The sequence below is a fragment of the Corvus kubaryi genome, unplaced genomic scaffold (genome assembly GCF_017639235.1).
Source record: "Corvus kubaryi isolate FWS band 111438036 unplaced genomic scaffold, C.kubaryi_AGA036_p1.0 65364, whole genome shotgun sequence".
In the NCBI taxonomy this organism is placed as follows: Eukaryota; Metazoa; Chordata; class Aves; order Passeriformes; family Corvidae; genus Corvus; species Corvus kubaryi.
The window spans coordinates 1-15,009 of NW_024581945.1; the positions used below are offsets into that span (position 1 = coordinate 1).

Below are 15,009 nucleotides of genomic sequence, written 5' to 3' on the forward strand. Positions count from 1 at the left end.
AAGACAAATTCTATTTTAGATTTTTTTTCAAAGCTTAATGATGGTACCTTATATTTACAAATCAAAACATTCAACTTACTACGTGGTGTCCAACTAATCTGGCACAGGACTGAATATATCCTAAAAATGTTTGTCAGCAGTCTCAAGGATCTGCTACAGTAAGTCTAAGATGTAATAAGACAGAACGGAATTAGTTTAAGTAATAAATGTTTAATCAAAGAATTTTACATATTATTAACAGCATTCATTTGGCCAAACATCTACATGGTTGTAGTATCCTACTTGTATATAAAGTGGGAATGTATCAAGTATAGACTATGAAAGTGCAAGTAACAATTCAAGGTTAGAGTAATTTTTTTACATTATAAAATTAACAGGTTTACAAAATAGTCTTGCCAAACTTTTATTTTTGAATTGTAAAGTCAATGACTATGGTGTTAAAATAAGTACCAAGAAAATACAAATTTAATAGGCTAATCTCATGCTCATAAGAGTAACACGGAAACAATGGATATACTGCACAACCTAACCAAGTTACAAAAAACCAGAACCCACAAACTTCACTATCTTCACAGAGAGCACTCTTACATATCTTACTGCAAAGACATCTCAATGCAATACACAATCTTTTTGTGAGAATCTTTCTATTCAGAAATTACCATTCAAGGAAGCTATGTGAATTAAACAACTTTAAGACCAATTCATGATGACAGTTCATGAAAGACCATTTTAGTTGAAGGACTTTATACCTAGAGGTATTTTTCAAAGGCTCAATAATATGTCAGGACTAGGGTGGCTAGGGGAAAGGTTGGAAGATTATTTAGACTATTCTAATTCATTTTCTCTAAAGATGGTTGAAAAATGGACAAGGTTTTTATGGGGTAAGGGTAAAATATTCTTATTTCATTTTTTACTAATATGAACCTCATAACTGCAAGGTTCCAAAGCTGGATTTGCATGAATTAGTTACCAAAACACTCACTTGAACTCACAGTAATCAATACATAAACTTTGCTATCATGACTTGCCTATACACACTCAGTAGTAATAAACTTTTATATCATATCAACAAATCTCTGGTAACAGTTAAGCAAAACTTAAAATGGAGTGTATGTAATTTGCTCATGTTATGAAAAGTTTTGATTATATGTAATTAAAACAGCCATTTGAACAACTTATTCTAGTTGTAATTACATACTGTACCATTGTATCTCACTAACTGTAGATTGATGCTTTTAAGCAAATCTAAAACCAGTATTTTTGTTTTTCACGGTACAACAACTAGGAAAAGGTTTTTTTGTGGTTTGGTTTTTTTTTTTTTCAATTTTTTTTATTACACTAAACAGTAATCACACAGCAAATGAATATTGTGCAATTGAACAAATACCTAGTAGTGTTTTGTATATGCAAAAACACTGACTGAACGTTTAGTTATTTACTGTAAAGGCAAGGCCATGGGTGGTTTTATGGAGGTCTTTGCAATTAATAGCATAGTTACTCCAGAACAAACACTGAATTTGAATTACTTGTTTAACTGTGGCAACTATCCAGTTGGGTTAGGCAAAGGCACCGTAACATGTTGAGCAGGATGTGTTATCTGAACTTTTAATTGTGGGACTGGCTAATATATGAAAATTCTGTATTCCTACATTTTTATAAAATGTTATCATTAAAAGTAATTGCACTATTAGTGCATAAAATGCTTTGTAGAATTATGAAAACAAAGAACTATGATTGCACTTCCATTAAAGTGTCTCTTAAAATACAGCATAGCTATTGCTAACTCACTGTATTTTAATATTTAAAATAACTGTTTAACAGCAGCATTAGGTTTTATTAACTTAAGATACAGGCTACATTTAATTAAATGCAGTCACCATGGCAACATATGCCAGTTAAATTTAGAGAAGCAATGCTACCCAGTGGTTTCTTTCACTGCTATGAATTGTGGGATTAGTTGGATAGAGTAACACTGCACTGTTTCATTAGGCTACTGCCAGTTAACTTTTCACAGTTTGGCACATTTGGACTGTAAATAGACATGAAAAAATCTTTGATTTTAAAGGGAAAGAATATCCCTAAAACTTGTTCCTGGAGCAGTACTACAGAGAAGCATTAAATACCTCCGTTCACACTGCTAACAAAAATGAAAAATGAGTAAGGAAAAATTATGGAAAACAAAACCAAAATGCAAATGAACTGCTAGATGTTATTGTGGTGAAATAATGACTTCTAAAAAATGGAATAAACTATTTCTTAGGAAAACCAACCAAAATAATCAGTGTAAGCCTTTAATCCGTAGTTTCAAGTCAAGGATCATCAACCTAAGGCTAAACAGATGCTGCATTGTATTAGGAATGTGGAATACAACCTACTTATTCCTTTCTCTTGAGAGCAAAAAGGCAAATACTACCTAATTAAATGCAAAGGATATTCCTTGAAAGGTTCACATTATTATGAAGAACTACAATTCAAGAGAACTCCTAAATATCCGTTGTTACGTCAGTGGTTACAACTGAGCTGCAATTATGTGGATCAAAGCCTCCATAATGCTTACTCCACATACTGTACCATCTGTCACCGCCATTCTTTTACTCCAGATTTAGTTTTTATTCATACCAGATGCACATGTTCAGTCCATTCCTTTGAGGTTTGAGGAGTCTGACTTGAACTCTCCCCTGAAGCATCTAGGGTGCTTGTTACCTCCCTGTTATTATCGCCAATTTGTGATACTGTTTCACTTGGAATAATGTTTTCTTCAGAAGTGCTTTCCTCTGTTTGGGTTCCTCTGCCTTCGTTTTTGAGTGCATCCTCAAACAGTGCATGCTCTTCCTGAGGCTCCAGCCCTGTGTCTGTAAGATTTGGCTGCCCTGCTGACCCATCTTCAGTACTGGGTTGCTGTAACTCCTCATCTGTTTCCGTACTTGTTGAGGGGATCAGAGCAATACTCTGTGGGTTCATGTCATGAAACCAGGCCATAATATTTCCAAGTAGATTTTCATTGGTATTGGGATCTTGACTGCTGGATTCAGCATCACTTGATGTTGAGTATAATCCGCTTCTTGTCTCGCTGCAGGGGTGTGAATGAAGACGATCGGCTGAGAAGGGATCATTACCTGCACCCAGTCTCATCAGACTGTCACCGAGTTCCAGCAGCTCAGAGCTGCTCAAAGCACCCCTTGGGTTGTCTATACTTATGGGAGCTGAGTCCAGTCTTGTAGGCAAAGAGGTACCTATTGCTCCTAAAGATGCCTCATTATTTAGAAAGTCTCTAGTTTCTTCATCTATGGCCAAGCCAGATTCTTGTAATGACAGCTGAATAGCTAGCAGGATGTTTGGGTCATCTTCATCCAGAGAACTCAGAGCCTGTGGAAATACATAAGGTTGTTCTCAGCATAAAACTTGCATCTTGTTATATATTTTGGATGAAAAGTAATTTTGGCTCAAATCTGAAATTCATTCATTATTCCTACATGTCCTTTATCAGAATCAATTTTTACCAACAGAGCTGACAACACAATTTAAAAGGTGACTATTGTTATGTCAGTGACTGTTTAGCAGTTCTTACCAGTGTGAATGTGTAATTTATTGTCCTAGATTCTCCCTTTCTCATTGAAGAATTAAGAAAATTTGCAGAGACAAAATGATACAGAAAGGCAGAGCAGAGGAGAGCAAGCAAAGCAGAGAGAATGGAGAAGAGATTAGGGGAGATACCTGAAGAGAATCCTGGTTTTCAGAGCGACTGACAGGGGTATAGTCATGAAGCGAAGAGCTGTGCAGAATACCCATAGAAGCTGAACTCACCATGGAGGTGCCATGTCTTCTACTGCTGCCACCCTCCTGAGTGTCTGTTTGGGTAATCAAAACAAAAGCGGTTGAAGAACCAGCGAGGAAGCCCCCTCCACTATTATTTACTGACAGAATCTCTTCCTTCCTTTTGGATTCTAGTTGTGTAATTTTACTCCTTTATTCACTCTGAATGAAATAATCCAAACCACTCCTGCCACAGCAGCTCTTATACGGTGGTGAAACGCCAATCCCACTGTTTTAGGAGTGACTGCCTGGCTCATTTGTGCCTTTCTGCCCTCAATACCCTTCTCTGTGAAAGGATGGGCTATGCCACTGGGAGCATGGGCAGAAGGGGCAAAGTGCTTCTAAGGCACATACATGATATATGGAAAGCTCTGAAAATTACTGCATGTGGACACAAATACAGAATGCATTTACAGGTGGATTACAAACCATGTTTGCCCATTTCTCTGTTCTTTGAAAGACAAAACCTCAACTGTAATGTTAACATTACACTGTAATAACTTTTACTGTAACAGTACAGCACAATTAAGAGTAGAGTCATTAATGAATACTTCAGCAATTACTGACATTGCTGTTTTCTTAAAACAACCAACAAAAAATAGAAGTAAGATGCTGCTTCCAGAAAAAACTGCTCTGTAATAAAAATAAATGTAGATCTTTTGACTTTGGAAAACGGATTTTTCCACTCCAAAACTCAAAATGTGATAGACTGTGATAAAATAATATTCTCTTGTGTGCTTTAACAGTGTGCACTGGCCATCACTACTATATCCAAGTTTTCAGTCAAAATCTAGTCCTTGAACTAAGATGGTTTTGCATTTTATTTGTAATAGGGAAGAACCAAAGTTCACAAAAATTTTGATTACGTTTTCTAAAATAAATGATGCATGTGATCCTTTTCCTCAATAAAGGATTTCTCCTTTTGGTTTTAAAGAACAAGCTATGTGTTAAGTTCCTGAGACACAGCAGTGAGAGTTTGTGCAGCGTGGCTAAGAGACTGAGCACACAAACTGGCAGCTCTGCAGAAACAGTGTCACAGTAAGATTTGGATTCAAGCTATTTTTGTACCTTTGCTAAGGTTCTGGCAGAACTGAGCCAGCCCAGACAGACAAGTCACAGAGAGACCTTACGGGACTGCGCTACCAGCCATAGCCCTGCTCGGAAGAGCAGCACTCTGGAAGTCACAGCTCAGGCCAATTTCTTTCCTGGCTGCCTTTTGGAATACAGCAGTTTTGGAATACAGCCTTGTGACTCTCCTCCACAGACCTGTAGACTCTACACGCTGTGCACAACTGGTTCTTTTCATTAGTGTGTAAGAGCTGGTGTATGTACGAGTGACCTTCAGAATTTCTTCAGAAAAGCAAACCTGTGCTGGACAGCTGAGGAGTTGTTAGTGGGAAGATCAATGCATTTCTCTTTATGAACAGCAGCAGCCACAGTGAAACCAACAACACTTCTAAGATCACATAAAAAAACTGCAGAGACAAGCCTTTATGTTGTATCCTGGAAAATACAGCAATGTAGTTGAAACTTCTTTAAAGTGTATCCACGGAAGAACAAACACTGTGGTCACTACCAGCAATTCCTGAAGCAGGAGGAGAAAAAAGGCAGCTCCAGACAGGTCCGTACCTAATGTACTCTCACTGGGGTCATCAGGGTCTGGAGTATTACTCAGCAGACTGTGCATGTCTCCACGTCGACGCTGTCTGTGCCTTCTCCGATACTGAAATTCAGCATATTCCTGCATAAACCAAAGGTTACAAAACACAGGGCAGCATGCAGTACTATTTTGCTGAGTAACAAGCACCACATTTTTATAAAAAATATGTGATTTTATATGTTCATTATAAAATCACCCACTTTCAGAAAAATGAATTGCAAGTTGGATCATGCAACACTTAACATAAATAACAAAAAAATTCAAGGTAATCCTAAATCTATAAAACAATGAATTAGCAAAAAAAAAAAAAAACAAAACCAACCAACAACTAGATGTACTACCAATATTTTAATACTTGCAATCTCCTTTTTTAACAATTCCAAGAACACATTTCTTGTTTAAAATCTTTGATGCCAAACTTTATATATGCACAGATTGACACACTTTTTAATAAATGCATACCCAGTGATTTTGGAACATAAAAACAATTAATGTAAATTAGACCAATAGATTATCTCAGAATCTCTGCTGCCAGCAACTGTCAGTAGAAAATAAAGACTACAGAAAGCTGGCAGACATACACTGGGACTTGATACACTTTTCCCAGCCTCCAGGACACTATGGCTCCAGAACTTCTTAAGCCACATCTGACACTCTTCTACTGGACAGTCTGTGATGGATTTTTATTCCATGAATTACAAGTCTCCTCTAGTTTTGCTTAACTCAAGCTACTAATGAGCCATACCATACAGATTTGAACTCCTGCAGCCTGTATTTTCTCATACTGTGCGTACTTAGTTCATATAGCATTTATGGAAAAGACTCTTGACCACATCAAGCTAACATCCCAAGGGTTAATTATCTTAATACTTAGATACAATTTGCCTAGCTTTCCTAATATGAAGGAACTAATTTTATGCTTGAAAGGAAATTTCCAGGTATCTTTTCTGGTATGTCCAACTGACACTGAACCTGACTGTGTAGGTAGCACCTTGTGTTAATTTCAGTTATTCATTCACACAAGGCAGTAAAACTATGCTCACAGGTACTTGCTCTTCTCTTTAGAAAAGAATACTGTTCTTTATTTCTGTGAGGTCCAAGTAGGGAAATCTGTAATCCAAAGGATTCATTCGGCAAAATGAATTGGGAAAGGTAACAGTACCATTAGTTTTCCTTTCCTATATTAACTCTTCATCATCAACATCTAAAGTACCTAAAACTTAAATCCAGAAGTGTTATTTCTCTTACACAATGACCTTATTAATGTAGATGGTATCATGCGAGTAAGTTTTTTTCCATGAACTTTCTCAGACCAAAGACATATGCAAGACAAAAAGAATAGTCACAAAATCGTGAGTGTGGGCAGATTTTTATCCATGAAAATTGTAAGAACATCAAAAAGTAGCTTTATCGGACCAGACAACAGGTCCATTTAGCCCAACATTCTGTCTTCGACAGCAGTTAGTGGTATATGCTTGTTAGTCTATGGAACACCATAAAGAAACAAGGCAAACATGAAGTGACTCTTCTCTAAAATATTCTTCCAGCTTTTAGGGATCTCAGGGGTTTTCTAAATGCAAGGTGGTGCCTCAAACAACAGAAAATCAAACCTTGATATAGAACAGTATAACTGAATTATTTAAAAAATATATATCATTTTAAACCAGAAAAGGAATCATGGGAAGTGATCACTGAACACAAAGATTTATTCATCATACCAGATCTTAGCAATCATTTGTTTGCAATAAAATAATATATTTTACCAATAGCCATTTAATTTTTGGTTGCTTATTAACCTTTAGAAAGAGATCTTAATGATCACTTATGAAACCTTATTTCTTATTATATAGAACAATTTTCTACGTTGAGCAAAAGAGGTTTTAATTTTGTTGGGTAGGAACATCTTGATTTCACACAGTGTTCTACAACAACCAGCATTCCTTGCTAAAACCAGTTAAGATTTCATTTTCAATAATAATCTGTTATGCATAGTCATTCTAGTACTTATCAGTAAAAGTACAGCTCTACATAAAATACTTTGCAGTGAAATTCACTAAAATAAACAGATGACCATTATTAATTTTACAAAATTCCTTTACCATAGGTGGTTGCAAGTATTCGTGATAGTTACATAGCAAAGAAACCAACTTGCATCACACAGTGCCACATTTAGGCAAATCATAAAAACTCAAGCAGATCATCTAAGCACAGCTGCAATTGAACCTACTGCTAAACAGCTTTTTAACACATTTCTTACCAGCTTCTTCTCATAACCAGTTCCATTGATGATACAGTAAGATCACAATGAGTTTGATGTTATCAGATGTGGGATTATTTCAAAAGAACTAAAGGAACTGGACAGGAGAAGCAGCTGATTTTTTGTAGAGAAGCGAGCCGTGTTCTCACCAGCGTGATGCTCACCAACAATAGCAAAGGAAATATATAGAAAAAGTACATGGAGTTTTCTAGGATGTTTAAAAATGACTAGCTAGAAAGAAAACAGCAAACAAGGAAATGTTGAAATGAAGTTTCCTTTCTGACTGAATGCTTTAATCTAATGTTCTCAAAACATTAAATAAAAATTAAGATGATAAGGGAAAGCTTTACAGGAAGCTTCTCATTTTTTTAGAGCAGAGTCTCAAAAACTATTTACTCTTTCCCATATAAAGATCGTAGAATATTAATTTTTTAAAAAAGTAGCAGAAATTAATGTCATTTGACATTCAAAAATAACCTACACAATTTCATACATTTATTACTTTAAGGTTCTCCAGTGCACAGACAACAGTTTATATTCAATTTTAAAACTGGTTATGTACTTAGAAAATGATGAATGCAAAGTAAGTGTGTCTAATGCCACCTTAGATAACTACATCCATATTAGAGGCATTGTTTAGAGTCATTGCACAATTAGCTACGAATATATTTCCTTCTATTGTGAAATAAATGAAATGGAAAGCTTAACCAACTTGAAATGCTTTGACTCAAGATAAGGAAGCTTGTCATGCAGATTGTGATCATACCTGTGTTTCTAGCATATGCAGAACTAAATTTTAAAAAATTAAAAAGAAATAGTTTACCTCGGGGGATGCAAATCCTAAATACTCCCAATCCCATGTTCCACCAGCAAAGCTGTAAAATGGAAAGACATACCATCAAATTTAGAAGTAGAATGAATTTGAACAACATCCAGAGCTTCAAAACCTATTGAAATCTGAAAACTAGTGCGATTGTAGCTCTCTAAACTTAACAAGTCTTCCCTTTTAATTCTTGACTCAAAATTAATTTTGAAACCCTACAGTTAAATGGTTGACTATTCCAGAACTGCCTGATCTGTTTAGCAAATATTTAAGAGATTTTTGAAGTGTACCAGGGATTTAGTGACAATCTTTATGGAAGAAAGTGAAATGGAAATCATGACATTTAATTGTTAATATATCACAAATGGGGAAGCAATTTAGGTTGCAACACACAGAGCAGTGATCCTGAAAAAGAAAAATACATTTTTCCCCAAAGGCTGTAATTCCACAAGGATCAAACGTCCAAGAAAATATCACTATCACAGTGATTTACAACCACCACGCTCAGCATCTACCTCATAGTCAGAGAACAGCAGTGGATTCACCCACTTTGGTAGCTATCAAATGAACTTTTTCTGATTTGTGCAGTGTTTTGGGTGGATTACCTGCGCCTGGGTGCTTCTGGAGAGTCTGCAGGAGCAACACCACGGGCCACAGAGGCCAGGAACTCCTGTCGCTTTTGCTGCACAAGACAAGCTGCTCGGATGATTTTATGGCGAGGCGTCCGAAGGTAAGGCCTGTTCACTTTCTGTGCAAGGTCTTCAGTGACCATTTCTAGGTCTGTCTGCAATAGTTAACAATACAGAAAAAACAGTTTTACAGGGAAATGCAAATCAGGAAGAACTGTTCTCCATAAATACTGAGCAGAATGATATCCATTTTCCTGAAAATACCTTATGAAATACCAAAATGCGCCAAAATATCTGCCCCAGAGCCTACTCTTTTACTGACCTACATTCTGTCCTCCAGCTTGGAGCAGGATTTCCCTGCACTCTGAAATATTGAGCATCCTCAAGAGACCTAAGGGACAGGAAAGGAGGCAGCAGTCCCAGGTACTCCCCCAATTTTGCCTCCTCTCAGATGTCAGGCACGTCAGAAGGGAAAGAAAGAAAAGAGAAGCTAGAGAAGGAGATGAAGGCTGAAGCTAAAATGTTACCCTCAGAAAGCAGATTAACAGGAAATTTTCTAATTTTCCCCTTCCATCTGTCCTTATCCTTTTCCTTTGCAAAGTGATATAAAAAATATGCTACTTTTCCAAACTTGGTTATAAATACAAAACAGGTATGTCAGTTTTTTACTACAAAAACGGCAGAAAGACACTAATAATTAATATAAAAAAAATAAATTCCCATTAGGAAAGTAAAATATATCCATGTATTACCTGCATAAGTTCAAATATTTCTTTCTTTGTGCTTTTAGGCTCCAAAAAGAATCCATATGGATAAGAACACTTAAGAATGCGGCGAGTTTTTAGAAGCTCTTGCACTGCATCTTCAATGAATGTGGTATCAGGACAGCCTCCCTCAGCTGCAATATGAAACAAGCATTGGGAAAGTATTTTCCTGCTGATGTCAGCATTACTTTTGTGCATATCAGTTAAATATTTTGCAAGTAAAGAGCAGCAAATTCTCAATGACTGCACAGTGTTCTTACTAAAAGAAATAAGCACAGAACATTAGCTTCAACCTTACTAATGCTACTTCCTTCTTGAGGCTTTGGAATAGGCAAGATTTACTGTACTTTTAACTTTCATCCAATGTTTACAAATTCTAGTACTGGAGGGATGACATCACACAGCAGACTGATGTGAGCTCTATCCAAAAAAGAACAGTTTAGCCATATCAGTGTTGATGTGATTTCAAATCAAAGACATAGATCACAGCACTTACTTCCACTTAGAGCTCTACTCAACTGCTCCATCTTTTCTTTGGCTGTTTTTAGAAGGCGCTGTTCTAACTGGAAAAAGAAAATAAACAAAATACAATTAGATAATTATTTTTCGATTAATAAAACAGAAACAAACATCAGTAAAAATGGGCTGACCCATACCTGGTAGCTAAGTTCATGGTTCTTAAATCTTGTATAATAGTGCATAAACCTATCAAGCTCTTGAAATCTTCTATGCTTCTTTTCAGCCTGGAAAATAATGGGGAAACAAAAGAAATCAAAATAAATATTATCATTTAATACAACAATCACCATTAGATATAATTAAATAATGAACTGTTTCTATTCAGGCTATATATAAAGTATTGTACACAATGCTGAGTGCCATGTAAGAGACATTCACAAGGCCAAAGAATTGATACACTGTCAGTGCCTGCTATTTAAAGCAACTTTCCAAAAGCCAGAATTAAGGCATGTCTTCTGTAGTGCACAGCAGCTAATTACAGGACCAGCTTGCTCATTTCACAAAAGGAAACCATGTCACAGAGAAGTAAAATGAGTCAAGTAAAGTCACCAGTGGTTGTTAGCACAGACAAAAGCAAAAATCTTATGTATCCACAAATAAGTAGTGCTTTCTTTCTTTCTCTTTGATATGTTTAAGGGTGTATTTTTCCATTTGGAACTCTGGTTTGGAAGAATTTTGATTAAACTTACCCTAAATGGAGAATTGCAACTTTAGTGCTATTTTTCAAATGCACACATTCATTTGTTACCTCTACTGTCATCTCCTTGGACTGTTCCTCTACATGCTGAATAACTTCATAGCGAGTGCATCTGTAGTAGCCTCCAGTGGAAGAGCTGTGCTTCTTCCATTCTTCTAAGCATATCCAGCAAAAGTCGTATTTGCACTTCAGAAAAAAACAGGAAAAAGGGAAAAAAAAAGTTGAAATGTCTTAGATTTGCAGTTAGGCATCATTACTCCTCTATGGACAACTTAATTAGCAGAATTCTGAGTGTAAAACATTTTTGAGGAGCCTCCTTCCTATTTTACTTACTAAGGAGATCTGTTTTTCAAATCATATCAAACCATGTCAGTCATCATTTTTGTTCCTTTGATCATAAGACTGTGTTGGATCTAAATGTTAAGTTTTAAGTGGATAAAATAAATGAAATGGTAAATACACCTCCTCAGGCCTGTTTTTTTAATTATTGTTAAAAAAACAGTCCCATTTCTTTAAATAACACAGAAACTATTAATGAGAAAGAGTGATTTTTTTTTTCCTAATATTACTTAAAAGAACATAATTACTGGTGTTTTTGTCATGTGGTGTTCTTGATACAAAATATTGATAACAACTACTAAATCCAAGAGAGAAGAAGTCTGAACATAGACTCTGATGAGTGATTACTTCCAGTGAGCCTTTTCTGAGCTGACTGACTGAAGTGCTTTCAAAATAGGTAACACCTTACAAGGAGGTGTGACTTATGCAGGCTTCTCTGCATCAGAGAAGATCAAACTCTGTTAAACATTCTCAATTCAGCATTGAGTTCTCAGCCAGTTAATTTCAAAATAACTGGAAGCTATTTTTGGACGGATAAGCAAAGACATCACAATTTGGTGAATCATGTTATTTTATCTGTCTTATAGATGAGGAAACAAAATTTACATTAATTAATATTAAGCCTTGAGTATTATTAGTGGCATTTGATAAATTAAATTGCATTTCTTCTCTCTTTGATAAGTTTAACCTTTCCAGGAATACCTACTCCATACCAGATGTGTTTGTCTGTAGTTATTTTATACAATCACTTAGATATATTACAGGAAGGAATGAAATCTAATTCTTGTATTGTACTTTTGCTAATTTTGTCTCAAAAATCAGTAGTGCTGATTTTCTTCTAAAAAGCAATGCAGACTAGAATATTTCCTCTCGTTATTGTGCTGTTTGTTCTTGTTTTCAAACATTTTTTAAAGCTGCTGGCTTATAAAAAATGATAGGAAGTGCTGAGAATGAAGTATGAGAACAACTGTGTATAAGTGTTAAGTGTGTATGCACTGCATCATTTGCCTATCATTCAAACCCGTTCATATTCATTATAAGAAAAAATCATTACGAAATATTCAAAAGATCATATGAAACAAGCTGTTTCACAAGCAACTGAACTAATAAAACTTGACTTCCTATTAATTTAAGTGTATATGCTCCTATTGCAATAATCTCAGCTCTCCCAAATTATCTCCATTCCGACCACTCCATTATACTTATCTTTAAATATCTCATATCTCCAAAAGCCTCCTCCAACCCAAGATTCACACAGTGTTCCCAGACCCTCCTTCCAGTATTGCAGTCTCATTACACATTCAAAACCACATCAGCTGTTTCTACCCATCTCCCAAACCCAAATTCATTTTCTAAAGGGCAGGAAGGACAACCCTGGAAACTACAGCCTGTCACTTCAGTGCACGGTAAAATCATGGAAAAGATTACTCTGGGAAGTACTGAAAAACACCTGGAGGACAATGCAGTCATTGGTCACAGCCAGCACAGCTTCATGAGGGGACGTCCTGCTGGTCGAACCTGATTCCCTTCTATGAGAGGGTAACCCACCCAGCTGGTCAAGGGAAGCCAGGCGATGTAATCTTTTTGGACTTCAGCAAAGCTTTTGATACTCTCTGACAGCCTCCTTCTGGACAGAATTTCCAGCACACAGCTGGATAACCATGTTACGCGACGGCTTCCCTTGGACACAGGACTTGAAAGAATACTGAGTTTGCTGATGACACTAAACAGGGAGGAGCTGTTGACTCCTCGAAGGCAGGAAAAGGTTCTTCACCCACAGGGTGGTTGGGTCCTGGAACAGGCTCCCCAGGGAAGTGTTCACAGCACCAAACCTGGCAGAGTTCAAGTAGTGTTTGGACAACTCTCTCAGGCGCATGGTGTGACTCTTGGGGTGTCCTGCACAGGGCCAGGGGTTGGACTTGATGATCCTGGTGGATCCCTTCCAACTCAGCATATTCCATGATTCCATCTATTTCATGATCAACTCCTGAGCTCTGTTTTATGTGTCTTTATGATAACTGAGCCTTGTAGCATCACCACCTGGGCTTAACAAATCCCATCTGCTGCCTGGCCACTGTTTGAGCCAAGCAGAGCAGGTAATTGCTGAGCAGGTAACAGCTGGGTAGGTATTTCAGCCTCTCTCTTGGTGGCAGAACAAATTAAGTCTCTGCATCATACAGCTAACAAGTTTCATGAAACTTGCAGCAATTTATTTTCTATGAACCCCCTTCTGTTCCTTGAAATCAAAGTACCCATAAGGTTAAAAAATGACTATAGATAGTGGAGTGAGAGAGCAGGACTGCGTAAGCCTTGCCTTGCTAGAAGCTGTGTTCATAAAACAATAAGAAAATGCCTGCTTAAGTACAGAAAACAGGGTTTTATGAGTAAGGAGTATCCTCCTCTACACCAAGGCACATGCTAGATGCTAAGAAGCAGCCACAGCCCATCACGTAGTGGGCTTGAACAGATCTGCCTGCCAAAAAAAGGCAGAAGCTCCATCAGGGATTGTTACTGCAGCAGAGGAAGCGACAAGCGAGGTGACCACGATTTCTCGTGTCCAAGCCCTGCAATGATCTTGAGGACACCCTTCCTCACCAGGCTGAAGGGAGGCAGCTGCTGCCTGCAGAGATTTCTCCACGACAAAAAGAATCTGACTGTTTTAAGGACACTTCAAGCTGCCTGTAAGCATCAAAAAAGACAAGAGGACTCTGGTTGTCAGCCAGTGCCTCAGAATGGTAAATTATCTACATTCATCTGCGTTTAATGGCCAAAGTCTTCTCCAGCCTGAAGCCACTTTGTTCAGCTGAGCTCAGTGGCAACAGCTGCAACAAACATACCTTATACAGCTTTTAGAAGTACAGAATTTATGAGCTCTTTTAAAAATAATTTAATACAAAAACCCCAAAAATCCCCAAACCAGCAAACCTGGCATATATCGAAGTGTAGGAGAATGTTCTCTTCTGCCAATGATACCAAAAAAAGCCCCAATCTTCAATTTGTATCACAGAAAGAGAGAGAAGTTGTGACAATATAAAGAAAATGGGATCTGCATAGCAATAGAGAGAGACCTGCACATTTTCAGAAAAAGAAAGAATTACTTTCTAAATCTGTTAGCCTTTTATTGTAGGCCAACTATGTCAAGTGTTTGCTACTTTCTTATTTTTAATGATGCTCCTCAAAGAGGTAATAGTTGTAGTTACATAAGATATTTCTGACATAAAGAAACAGTTTTCTAAATATGCTGCTTTTAACTAACTTGAGAGAAAAAGCATTTTCAAATTATACTGAACTTATGGCAAAAATATTTTTTCTATTTTGGTAGCACAGTGCAAACTTGTGACTAATTTTCTGGCTGCTGTCATCAATAAATTTCCTTTGGAATCACTCTTTGCTGTCTTTTCATTCCTACTGATGAATTCCTGCTTACAGTTTTCCACCTAAACTTATCTTGCTTTGTTGCTGTGTTAGAGAAATAATGCAAAAGAAAAATATAGTAAGGCAAAACCTT

The 15,009-nt window shown here is 36.9% G+C and overlaps 1 protein-coding gene and 1 long non-coding RNA gene across 8 annotated transcripts in view; one reads left to right on the forward strand and one right to left on the reverse strand.

Annotated features, from left to right (window-relative positions):
- Positions 1-190: 190 nt before the first annotated feature.
- LOC121673355 (ankyrin repeat and IBR domain-containing protein 1) overlaps positions 191-15,009 on the reverse strand; it is an 89,413-nt gene continuing 74,594 nt past the window's right edge. For 4 of the 6 annotated variants that reach the window (XM_042046603.1, XM_042046605.1, XM_042046604.1 and 1 more), the window contains 9 exons: positions 11,214-11,348; positions 10,603-10,689; positions 10,443-10,509; positions 9,935-10,080; positions 9,159-9,337; positions 8,554-8,605; positions 5,443-5,554; positions 3,715-3,848; positions 191-3,366 (listed from right to left, as the gene is read on the reverse strand). In XM_042046603.1, coding sequence (XP_041902537.1) covers positions 2,614-3,366; positions 3,715-3,848; positions 5,443-5,554; positions 8,554-8,605; positions 9,159-9,337; positions 9,935-10,080; positions 10,443-10,509; positions 10,603-10,689; positions 11,214-11,348 — 1,665 coding nt within the window. In that variant the 3' untranslated portion in view covers positions 191-2,613. The remainder of the gene's footprint in view (positions 3,367-3,714; positions 3,849-5,442; positions 5,555-8,553; positions 8,606-9,158; positions 9,338-9,934; positions 10,081-10,442; positions 10,510-10,602; positions 10,690-11,213; positions 11,349-15,009) is intronic. The other 2 variants (XM_042046606.1, XM_042046607.1) reach the window with 2 other exon arrangements.
- On the forward strand, positions 3,139-14,888 carry LOC121673358. 2 transcript variants are annotated; one of them, XR_006019187.1, is made up of 4 exons: positions 3,139-3,229; positions 3,598-5,434; positions 9,142-9,283; positions 9,973-14,888. It is a non-coding gene; the product is annotated as an uncharacterized LOC121673358 (long non-coding RNA). The 2 variants fall into 2 exon arrangements; XR_006019188.1 differs by lacking the exon at positions 3,598-5,434 and having other exon boundaries at positions 3,141-3,229.